The 12193-nt window shown below is 36.5% G+C and overlaps 1 protein-coding gene and 1 non-coding gene across 2 annotated transcripts; both read right to left on the minus strand.

Annotated features, from left to right (window-relative positions):
• Positions 1 to 840: 840 nt before the first annotated feature.
• On the minus strand, positions 841 to 3376 carry LOC141725129 (uncharacterized). The gene is made up of 4 exons (XM_074527551.1): positions 2724 to 3376; positions 1981 to 2133; positions 1675 to 1880; positions 841 to 1179 (listed from the first exon to the last, which is right to left on the minus strand). Exons 1-4 carry the CDS (start codon positions 3213 to 3215, stop codon positions 972 to 974), a joined length of 1059 nt encoding a protein of 352 aa, XP_074383652.1. The 5' UTR covers positions 3216 to 3376; the 3' UTR covers positions 841 to 971.
• Positions 3377 to 6574: 3198 nt separating this feature from the next.
• On the minus strand, positions 6575 to 6681 carry LOC141662165 (small nucleolar RNA R71). The gene has a single exon (XR_012550292.1). It is a non-coding gene; the product is annotated as a small nucleolar RNA R71 (small nucleolar RNA).
• Between the last annotated feature and the right edge of the window lie 5512 nt (positions 6682 to 12193).

Genomic DNA, 12193 nt, shown 5'->3' on the forward strand with positions numbered 1-12193 from the left:
TCCCCTAAAATTTATGGTATAGCCAGAAGTTGGGCATAAAAAACTTCGGTTGTTGGACAAACAGACAGTAAACAGTTTGGACCTCAACCATGCACTTCAATGTTCATAGTAGCAATTAGGGAGACAACAATACACCTGATAAACATGCCAAAAAAGGCAGTACTCATGAGATGACCGTCGCCCAAATTAAAGAGACATCTAAGTTGTCAACAGCCTTGTTCGCCATACTTCAGCTGAACCTGTTCTCTAATCTTGATGTTTACCTAAGATTCCGGGTTATTTTCCAAGCAAGCAAACACAATTTTCTAAAGTTTCAAAACCATCACTAAGTTTATGAATTGTGCATCAAAGTATTTGGTAAAGCCCATCAATTGCAACTCTGCACAAGAAAAAGAAAGTTATATACAAGGATCCTCTACACGCGAACCAAGAAACTGTTGGGATTACTATATACTCTAATGAAAGCAAATGCTAGCAGTAAACAAAGACAATAGTAACTAGTAAGTGCTCTTACCCTCTTAAGAGTAAGAACATTTTTACCAAAGCCAATCTCCCTAAGAGAGAAAAAGATTTACGTACCCGCTTAGTATCTTCTTCTCAGTTCATGTTGGACATGAGCTTGCCTTGAACCATCAGTTTTATACATTTCATACATAATACTTTTATTTTATGCATTCGAAACTTGAATAAAGTGTACTGCATCTTTTTCCATCTTTTTTGACTGAACATCTTTTTCCATCTTAATGTCATTGGTAATGAAGTTTCTCAACATTTAAATCTCGATACGATACTACAAAAAGAATGCCAAAAATTCTCCCAACCTTGTTCGAAACAACCAAGAAAGCAAAGGTGAAGAGCATCACACAATTTTCTATATTCACAACATATAATTACAATGAACTTTGAAATAAACAGAACATATATACTTTTACATGAAAACTAGATTCTTTAGTGAAAATAATTATTACAATTTATTTTTGAATAAAAAGAGCAGCTCCAACCAGACCCAACCATAGTGTCAAGACCACCCAGAAAGCTTGATTCTTCTCCAAATTAACTGGCGGTCGCCACACCAAAAAGTCCCCTACATAATCTTTGCTTGAAGGGAGTTGGTTTGTTGTTGAACGGTTCAATCTTCCATCACCATCTTTGTATTTATCATTCCATGTTCCTGCATAGCTGCAGATGGTATTTTTTGTCAAATCCTCCATTAAAGTCAAAATATGATATCCTAATTTCCTATACAGGGCATCCTAGTAACAAACAAGTGACCGTAAGAAGAATGAATGTGTTCAAAATAAGGCCCTGCACTTAATAGAACTAAAATTTCCAAAATACCTATAGCTCTAGGTTTCTGTCTATTTGATTCACACTGGATATGGACACACAACCCTTTAATTTGGGTAATAAAACAAGCAAAATTATCAAAATATTGCCGACTACACTTAGACACATATCATATTTTCATGTTGGACTGACACTTTCAGTGGAGCTTATGTAACAAAGATCTGAGGTTCGAAGTTTATCAACACATTCAATTACCAAAACCCACAGCTTTACAATCATTCACAGTATTTAACTATAATATAATCAATTATTACAGTACATAGTAGAGTTTACGTAAATAAACCGTAAGCACCGTCAATATATCAAACAACAAGCGAAGAGACTCACTTATCATAACTTGAACCTATAAGGGGGATGGTGACCATCTCTTCCTGAGATATCTTGAGCTTGGGTGCTTGCAAAATATACCGAAGTTCAGCCGCTTGGCGCCGAATACTCATACTTGGATGTTTTAGTTCTAGCTGCCGGTAAAGAGTAATGCAATCTTTATGTCTGTTATTAGCTTCATAAGCCATTGCAAGCCATATTTGTATCTGAAACTCACAACCCAGTTTTTGCATAAGATTGTGATCAATCAACTGCATATAGATTATAATTTCCAAAAAGATAAAATCTTTCAGAAATCAAACCAACCTCACCACCAAACAAAGTGGGCCTGGGAATAATAGTGAGCGCGCCTTCAAGAAATTCAATGGCACGCCCATACATACCCTTCCCATATGCCCTCTGGCCCAAATCAAACATCAACTCGGCGCTTTTTCTTCTTTCCGCTTGCTCCTTTGCCACCTACATCATCATATCAAAGATAAAATATATTTCACTGCCACTAACATACAACAGCAATTACTAAATTGGACCACTAAAGAAAGAAAAAAAATACAATCAAGTACAAATGATTAAACTCTAGTATTAAACTAATCATAGATTGGACAACAATACTACTAAAGTATCAGACTTAAGTTGCACTGAAATCGAATCCCAGAATTTCTAGTATATGGTTTTTTTATTCACATCACTACAAAGCGAATTCGGAGAAGCCAAAGCATCACTTTTAAAAGATTTCTCGGCATAGATTTAAATAACCACAGGACGCTGATCTATACCTAGAATCAAGTCCATCAGGATATTACATAAATTTTTATAATAATATTAAAAAGTATGACCAGAATATTCCTATTAAAATCCCGCCATTCCAAGGGCAAATACTTATGCATACACACACTTATTTCCCTTAATGTATCTACACAAACCAAAAACACCTCAGCGAACAACAACAATAAAAATCAAATTAGATAACAAACACACAACCAATCATTTCATAATCACATATTAAACCAAACAAAACAAACACAAAACACGAAAAGTGGAGTCGAGACCTTTTCGAGCTCTTTCCTCACTCTCATCTTCTTCTCCTCCTCACTCTCTCCACTTCCCTCACCATCCTCCTCCCCAATTTCACTAACCAATTCCTCAGCTTTCTTCTCCAACTCTTTCATATCTTGAATCTCCTTCACTCTCTTCTTCATCTCTTTCTCCCAATCATAACTATCCACCTCATCATCATCATCATCATCATCATCATCATCAATTCCATTGTTTTCGTCATCGCTTGAGCTCTCGTAATCCACCGCATTATTTACCTTCGAATTCACCTTTTTACTCCGATTCAACCTCCTAATTTCACTATTTTTATCCAATTCGAAGCCGTTCGAAGCGATCAAAGCGTTGAGATTCAAAATCGGCGATTGTTGAGATAAAGGATCCTTTTTGAACAGGTTTAACAGCACGTCGGCGCGAGTTTTGCGATCTGTTATTACTGTTCGCGGTGAGATTATGTCGAGTAATGATAAGTTTCCGGCGACTGCCATGTTTTCACGGTCACCGGAGATTCTAAGAAAAAAACGACGTTTTGAAAGTGTTTGATTTTTTGTGTGTTTTTTGGAGTGGAGATTTGGTTTAGATTTGCAAGTGGAGGAGAGTTAGGAGTTTGATATTTTCTGACGATGGTACATATCGCTGAAAAGATTATATTACCCCTGGGAAATGCAAAGGTTCGGGTGATGTGGAGGAAAATGAAGGGTAATTTTGTCAGAAAAGAAACTAAGACGTGGCAGTGTTTGGGTGAATGGCTTGTGGCAAGAGCTTTTCTTCAGATATATCAGGCTTTTTTTCTATAGTGTGTTAAAAACTTAAACTAGGTGAATAAACCGGGAGTGTTGTAATGAGATAAAGAAATTGTGAAAAAAGTAGTTGAATAATAAGCGTTTCCGTAAAATGAGATATTTTCAATGAGGAAGTAGCTGGATGTACGTCATAAAAAAATATTACAGTGATTTTTATCAAAAAGAAGTAAATGTGTCTCGGAAACTAAAAGCTCAAAATATGCAACAAATGTAAATCACAATATTGGGCCGATGATCCATAGGTTTGAGCTTTACAAAAGTAAGAAAGAATGTTGTAAATTTCTGTGCGAACAAACTACTTTTTTACTTTCATCTTTAAAAACTCGAAATAAAACAGAAATCATATCTATTGAATATCTTTGCTAAGATACTCACATACTTGGGTTCGAAGCTCATTATTTTAATATAAAAGAAAAAAATTATTGTACCTCAAGAAGCAAATTGATAAATAAACTTTTTCGATTTTAATATGGTGGCATGTAAATTTATATCAATATATTTAGCCGGAGAAAAATAAATAAAAATTGAAGAGACTATACATTTAAGCTACATCCAGAATTTATAGACCATAAATGTAAAAAATGTTAAGAGGGGTTTATAATTGTGGGTGATTTTTCTTATCTTACCACAAATAAATTAATTGTATTAAGTAAATATAGTAGAAACATAATTATTATGAAAAATATTAAACGTGGTAGATAAGCTATAGCAGCTGAGCAAAGTAAGCACCAATATAGCTTCAATAAAATAATATTGCATTTTTAATCATCAACCGCTAACTAAGGAGTAAAGACTATACCGATACAAATATCCAAAGTCTGTCACACTATAAAAAAATCAAAATATCAAATTACTAAATAAAAACAGATACATGAATCCTAATCGTCATCTTGAGAGTGATGCATTTTCCAAACACCTGAATCTAAAATCATTATGAACGGTGACTAATACCCGTTAGGGAACCTCACGATGCTTTTGTTTTTATCTACAAATTTACATTTTTTTAGAAAGTCGTCATTGTTAATGCGATCAAATTCAGATCAGTTTCCAAAAATAATTTGTTGAAAGGCATTTATGAAACTTTATTACACTCCGTAAAGTTTTGAATTGGTGTATTTGTACTCAAGTTGTTGGTACTTTTACGTGTTTTTGTAGTGTTTTTGCATTGCAGACATTTTCCAGGTAATCAGGTAAATTAACATGATTGTAGTGCTAATTTGGTGTTTGGATGGTGTTGTAATAAAGGCTCGTGAAAAGACCGGCTCAAATTAGCAAGGAGAAGAAAAGAATTCAGAATTTTATTCAGGAGGACGGCGCGCCCGCGCTGGTCAATCGCGCGCCCGCGCCCAAAGTGCAGAAATTCAGCGCGCCCGCGCTGGTCAAGCGCACGCCCGCGCCAGGTCGGGGTAGCAGAATTCTGTTTCTACTAGGATTTTGAGAGTTTGAAGCCCTGGGCATTTCTACAGCATATATATACATAAATAAAGACATTTTTCAGAAGGAGAGACATACAAAAGCTAAGGAGAAAGAGTAAAGAAGACCGGAGAGCACAATTCAACCAAGGCGAAGAAGATCTAGTTTATTCTTGTGATTCTTTGTTTAAGTTGTAACGTTGGATGCTAATTTTCTTATTCTTGAACATTTACTTGTGTTTCGTACTTGGTTTATTTAAGTATAAAGACTACGTTTATTATACCATGCTTTCATCAGAACCCTCGTTGATGATGAGTCCGATTATGGGCTAATCGTTATCGTTGGGTTCTAGCGGATTTATTTATGGATTTCTTTAGTTCATATGTTTCGATGCCTTAGTGTGTGGTGATTGTTTGATAGCCTAGTATTGGTTGTACTTATTCGTCTTATGAGCGTCGCAAACTTATAAGATAGTGTGTTAATTCTTAATGAAGTGAAAGTGAATTTAAGGATTTAGAACTTGCCATGCTAGCATAGGTTCATGTGTTATTGTTATGCATGATTCGTTGGTAATTTTAACCATTTTACTTGCCCTATGTAATCACAATAGATAACTTGTGCATTAAACCATTATGTTGTCAAATTCTATAGACATACAGGGTCTCAATATAATTGGTTTCTATTCATCTTCTATCTTTTTTGTGGATGTCTGGTAGTATGGTAATCGTACAACGAAAGTTGGCGTTTATCAGTTTCGTGCTATCTGATTAGTGTCATCATCATTACATGCTAAGTTTAAGAATGAAAAGGCTATTGAATGATGTACTTAATGAATTTAGAATCCCATGTTTGTGTCATATATTATTCAATTCTCTTTACTCTCTTTTAGTTAATGTTCCCTATTATAATTCTCATTAGTTAATCATAGTATAATCAAAACTCAATTTGTTATTCGTCTTAGCATTGAATAATAGCCATATCATTGTTGCATAGGTGCATAATCACAAAGTTAGCCTAAATCAGTCCATGTGGGAATGAACTAGAAATAATTCTATATTACTTACGAACGCGTATACTTGCGTGCATTTTAGCGCGTGTTTAGCGACTAACAAGTTTTTGGCGCCGCTGCCGGAGACTGCAGTGTTAACTTTTAGTTTATGTGTTTGTCATCAGTGATTCGAAGGGAAGTTTTTGAGGACGAAGAGAAAGTAGCAGAAGAAGAGAAAGTCGAGGAACCAGCTCTAGTAGTGATGGGAGATCAAGCAGAAAATCCTAAGGCTCTGATGGACTATTATCAGCCTAAGATCGATGATATTCAGTCGAGCATCATCAGACCAACCATCTCGCCTAACACTTCTGAGATCAAGTCGAGCACGATTCAGAACTCAGTTCAGTTTGGGGGTTCTCCTACCGAAGACCCCAACATGCACATCAGGGATTTCATCGAGATCTGCGACATTTTCAAGTTCAATGGGGTGACTGAAGATGCTATCAAGCTGCGATTCTTCCCATTCTCTCTGAGTGATAAAGCAAAGTGCTGGTTACATTCTCTACCACCAGGGTCTATCACCACATGGGAAAATCTTGCTCAAAAGTTTCTCACTAAATTCTTTCCTATGGCGAAGACTATTGCAACCAGGAATGCTCTTACTCAGTTTGCTCAGCAAACTGGAGAATCTCTGTGTGTGGCTTGAGATCGATATAAGGAGATGCTAAGGAAGTGCCCACACCATGGCATGCCTGATTGGATGATTATAAACTATTTCTACAATGGTTTAGGCGCTCAGTCTAGACCTATACTCGATGCAGCATCAGGAGGAGCCATGTGGGCTAAAAGCTATAATGAAGCTTATAAATTGATCGAACTGATGGCTGCTAATGAATACCAGAATCCTTCTCAGAGGCTAACTCAGGGCAAGGTAGCAGGAATTCTGGAGTTGGATGCAGCAACTGCTAAAGCTGCCCAACTTCAAGTATTGACGATGAAAGTGGACACTTTGGTGAATTATGGAGTTAATCAAATCTCTAGTGTTTGTGAGCTTTGTGTGAGGGCACATGAAACTGAGCAGTGCGCCATTTCTAGCGAATCAACTCAATTTGTGAGTAACTTTCAGAGATCACAGCAACAAGCTCCAGCCACTTATCATCCAAATAACTGCAATCATCCTAACTTCAGCTGGAGTAACAATCAGAATGCGGTGCAACAATCTTATCATCCATACATAGCAAGGCAGTATAACCCTCCTAGTTTTCAGCAACCGCAATATGCCCCTAAGCAACAACTTCAACTTCAGCAGCTACCGCAAGCTAATGAAAAATCTGAATTGGAGGAGTTGAGACTCATGTGCAAGAGCCAAGCTGTGTCAATCAAGACCTTGAAGAATCAGATTGGGCAAATAGCTAATGCATTACTGAATCGTCAAACTGGCACGCTTCCGAGCGATACTGAACTGCCAGGAAAGAAGGAAGCTAAAGAGCATGTGAAGGCAATTACATTGAGGTCTGGTAAGGTGGCGAATCCTGAAAAAGCTAAGACTCCAGAATCTGAAGTTGAGGCTGAAGAAGAAGAACTGTAGAAGGAAGTAGAAGTGGAATTAAGGAAGACTACTGTTGAGCACACTCCTCTTGAGGGTAATACAGGGGAGAAACAGATCTATCCTCCACCTCCTTTTCCTAAGAGGTTGCAGAAGAAAAAGCTGGATAAGCAGTTTGAGAAGTTTCTGGAGGTGTTCACGAAACTTCACATCAACATACCTTTCGCTGAATCTCTTGAACAAATGCCTAGTTATTCGAAGTTCATAAAAGGTATTCTCTCTAGGAAGGTGAAGCTTGATGACTTAGAGACCGTTGCTCTCACGGAGGAATGCAATATTGTACTGCAATAGAAGTTGCCTCAGAAGCTTAAAGATCCTGGAAGCTTCACTATTCCATGCACCATTGGAAATGTGTCATTTGACAAGTGTCTATATGACTTGGGAGCTAGTGTCAATCTGATGCCCTTGTCAGTCTTCAAGAAGTTGAACTTTCCTGATCCAAAGCCTACTTATATGACTTTGCAGTTGGCCGACCGTTCTATTACATATCCGCGAGGTATTGTGGAGGATGTCTTGGTCAAGGTGGATAAACTCATCTTCCCTGCTGATTTTGTAATTCTTGATTTCGAGGAGGATAAGAAGATTCTCATAATCTTGGGAAGACCATTCTTGGCTACTGGACGAACCTTGATATATGTGCAGAAGGGTGAGCTCACCATGCGAGTGATGGATTAGGATGTAACTTTTAATATGTTCAATGCCATGAAGTTCCCTACGGAAAATGAGGAGTGCTTAAAAGTGGAGTTGATTGATTATGTGGTTACTTCAGAACTTGATCAATTGTTAAGGTTTGATGTCTTAGAGAAGGCCTTGTTGGGGAATTCTGATAGTGAAGATGATGAAGGGGATGAATAGTTGCAATTTCTGAATGCTTCTCCCTGGAAGAGAAAGATTGATATGCCTTTTGAATCTCTGGGAATGGAGGAGTTGAACAAAGATCCTAAGCGCCTCAAGTCATCTATTGAGGAATCACCTACTCTTAAGCTTAAGGCTTTACCTGAGCATTTGAGGTATGCATTTTTAGGTGATGCATCTACTTTGCCTGTTATTATTGCATCTGACCTTTCAGCTAGTGACGAGGAGAAGCTTTTGAGAATTCTTAGAGAATTCAAATCAGCAATTGGCTGGACTATAGCAGATATCAAGGGAATCAGCCATTCGTATTACATGCACAAAATTCTGCTAGAGGAAGGAAGCAAGCCTACTGTTGAGCAACAGATGTGGCGCCCAAAAATCCGGGGTCAGGAATCTCGGAGGCCACGCCATCTAAACTACTACAACCACATAACTCATATTTATAAATAAGCTGAACTAAAAACAACTGAAAACTAATCCAGCTTATTCGGACTACCTGTGGTACAACACCAAACAATCTACGGAACAACTGGCCATTTCCTACCCATTTCCTGGCTGTGGTTCTCATGGCATGCATCTTGATTCACTGTTGTGTTGTGTCAATTTAAGAAAACAAGTGTGAGCTATAATGCCCAACATAATAATGTACAGTATGCAAATGACTCTATAATAACTTACGTAAAACATCATATATGATAGTTATGTTTTATTCGAAATTAGTTTTTCTTGGTGAAACACACATTCATATGAAAACAATTCTTTAATGGATTTTATTAACCTGCGAATACCTTAAAAGTAAACCCAGCACCTAGGCTTGGGTTACGGTATTGCATCACAATTCCAATTGGAAGAATTAGGACATTCGTTAGAGCCACCGCATATGATGATCAGTCGTACTACGATAATAGTAACCTTTTCTACTAGTAGAAGGACGACACCTTCGTATCTCGGTTATCACCCTTGCCGCATACGCGCTATGTGTCCTTATTTCGGGTATACAAAGACTTCGCAGGTCCGTAGGTACATATTGTACCATCTCCTATGGTACCAGTAGTCTATCCAATACACGAAGTACTTGGATACTACCCCTCCCTTATCCTTTAGGAGATCCTATCATACCTCGAGAACTCGAACCACATCGAAGTTCCCCCAAGTATTTTGCTTGTTGATAGGTGTAGCTTTACTTTATATATATATATATATGTACTTCCGAAAGTTTTTGGAGGAAGTACTAAGGTTGTGAGTCGACCGTTGTCAACAGATAATTAAATAAGGGGGGAAAAGTTTCTCCTTGAAACTATATTCAAAATATTAAATAAGTCGGGATAATATTCTCCGACGATCTGAAATTATTCGAATGATTTTCGAAATCAGAAAGTAATTTAAATCTGGTTCTATGATTTTTAAATCATAACTAAACCCTTTAATAAATAATAATTAATTAAATGATAATCGATGAATAATTAAACCTCGAATGAGTTTACTCTTTAAAAGAATATTTAAAATAATATTCCTCAACTAGTTTATGTCTACGAATTTAATAATCTTAAATTTTTAATCGGGTTTGAAATAAATAATAGTTGGAGTATACTTCTCCCATAATAAGGAATAGGTTTATAACGTTTATTATTCGAACAATAAAATATAGTTGAGGGAATATGATCATTGGGAAATTGTTTTAATAAAAGTTCGAGGTATTTTAATGTTTCGTAAGTGGACGTTGAGTCCCTTTAAGACGTACTATTATGGACTTGTAACCGTCCCATAATATCACCGGAATGATTCCCAGGTTTTTATCTTGAAATCCCGACCGACTCTCGGTCTTATTAAAATATGATACGCATATAGCGGAATTAAACATTTCACGATATATACTTATCGTACAACATTGCTATATCATGCAAAATTCAATAATTACGTATCATGGCAAACATGGTACTTATGCAATGATAATAAACAATCCTTTCACAACACAACAGTAAGTGGAGTTGGGTTCGTAAACTTGCCTGGGTATCTCGAGGTGGAGGATGCTCTAGGTTCCGCTCGGAAATCTATTAATCATAAACACAATTCGTTAGGTCCCGTTCTAATTTACGGTGACTCGCATTCATGCGCTACTTATTATGCACCCTCTCAACTTGTACTACCCTTATTATTCCTTTAAGTCCCTATTCACATCATGGTCGCTTCATTTCTCTAAGTATCTTAGGTTCATTTTCATTATCGCCGTCGACTCCGCTTATGGATTCTACGGTTTCTACTCGCGCGGTCTCGGCTCCGATATTTTATAAAATTGAAAAATCATTATTTTCACTTGAAATTTTTATGACAGTTAGAAAACTCAATATGTTACTCTCTGTAAAAATTTTATGATTTATGAACACTTTTAAGTCGATCCTTTATATTTTCAAAGTTCATAATTCGTAGCAGTTTTTGTCGTATAAATCACTTTTAGTAAAACGGTCATAACTTTTGATCCGTAAATCAGAATTTTTCAAGAAACTACAGTTTTCAAGAAACTACAGTTTATATCTTCGGGACTTTCTGCAGAACTTAAAGTTACGATTTGTTTATTTTAACGGAATTACGTTTACGATCGGGGTTTCGTTTACGCCCTAACTCTTAACACAACCACCAATAATCATCATCTCATCATCAACACACAAAATCCTCTCAAGAACATCATGTTCTTGAGGCAACAACAATCAACTTTACATCTACTTAACTAAACATCAAGATTTCAACAATACCACTTCTAAAACTAGGGTTATAACTACATACTAGATGGATCTTGAAAATGAATCTTAAATAAAGTTGGGCCAAAGATTTTTACCTTTATTAAAAGCTTGAGATGTGTTCTTGAGGATGGTGAAGGCTTGGAAGTGCTTGGTATGATTTTTGAAACCTAAAACCACCATTGAAATCAAGAAACCAAAGAAGAGTTACTATCCATACTATTCACTAGTAACTTTCTTGATTTTATTTCACCTATCAAACCTTGATAAAAAGAGATGAAAAAATTTTCTTACCTTAGTTTGGTTGTTAGGAAGCTTTAGAATTAATGGGATGATTTTACCATGGCTAGATTTTGAGAATTTGATTTTGAATTCCTCCCTTTGATGAAGAAGGCCGAATGGAAGAATGAAGGAGGGGGGCTTTATGCTTGCTTCCTTTGGTTGCTTCTAGGAAATGGGATGGGTGATATCTTTTTATTGATTGATATTCTTCCTAGTATAGAATCCTAGGTATATTCCTTGTTTCTAAATCCATGGACATATCTTAAGTAGCTTGCTAGCTTACAAGCTAAACTACATGTGCTAGCTTCCTTAGCACACTATTTGGCTAGCTTGCTTGATCATCCTAAGTTTAGCTCACTATTTGATAAATTAACCATGGTTACTTTCTTACCATGGTTAGTTAGTGCGTTACATTTATTTAATCATTTACGCGTTCGCTCGGTTGCTTAAGCGTTTTCATAATACTTACTCGTAAATGGTTCGCGACGTAATTCCTTTCGTATTTATTCCTTATATTTTGAATTATCATACTTGAATATAAATCTGTAGGGTTTTAATCTTGTAATTATATTATGATTCCCGTAATCCTCGATGAGTCATAAATACAATCGTTTTTCAGTGTTCATTTTCTTCGAAAACTAATAGCGTTTATATACACTCATTTGGTACGTATAATCATATATCAACTACGAAACTCATTTTCTCATGCACTACATAGTGTGGGCTCAAAAGTTTTTCCTGTCCGTCAGGGTTACTATTCATTAAACGTTTTACAAGGTCTCAA

This window comes from Apium graveolens, chromosome 5, assembly GCF_009905375.1.
Source record: "Apium graveolens cultivar Ventura chromosome 5, ASM990537v1, whole genome shotgun sequence".
NCBI lineage: Eukaryota > Viridiplantae > Streptophyta > Magnoliopsida > Apiales > Apiaceae > Apium > Apium graveolens.

What these genes read in the sequence shown, in the direction of transcription:
- LOC141725129 (XM_074527551.1), bottom strand. Translation starts at nt 3,215, where the DNA reads ATGGCAGTCGCCGGAAACTTATCATTACTCGACATAATCTCACCGCGA. An exon ending in TGAGGAAAGAGCTCGAAAAG is followed by an intron (nt 2,134 to 2,723) that starts GTCTCGACTCCA and finishes ATGATGATGTAG; the next exon opens with GTGGCAAAGGAGCAAGCGGA. An exon ending in ATAGGTTCAAGTTATGATAA is followed by an intron (nt 1,180 to 1,674) that starts GTGAGTCTCTTC and finishes TACCATCTGCAG; the next exon opens with CTATGCAGGAACATGGAATG.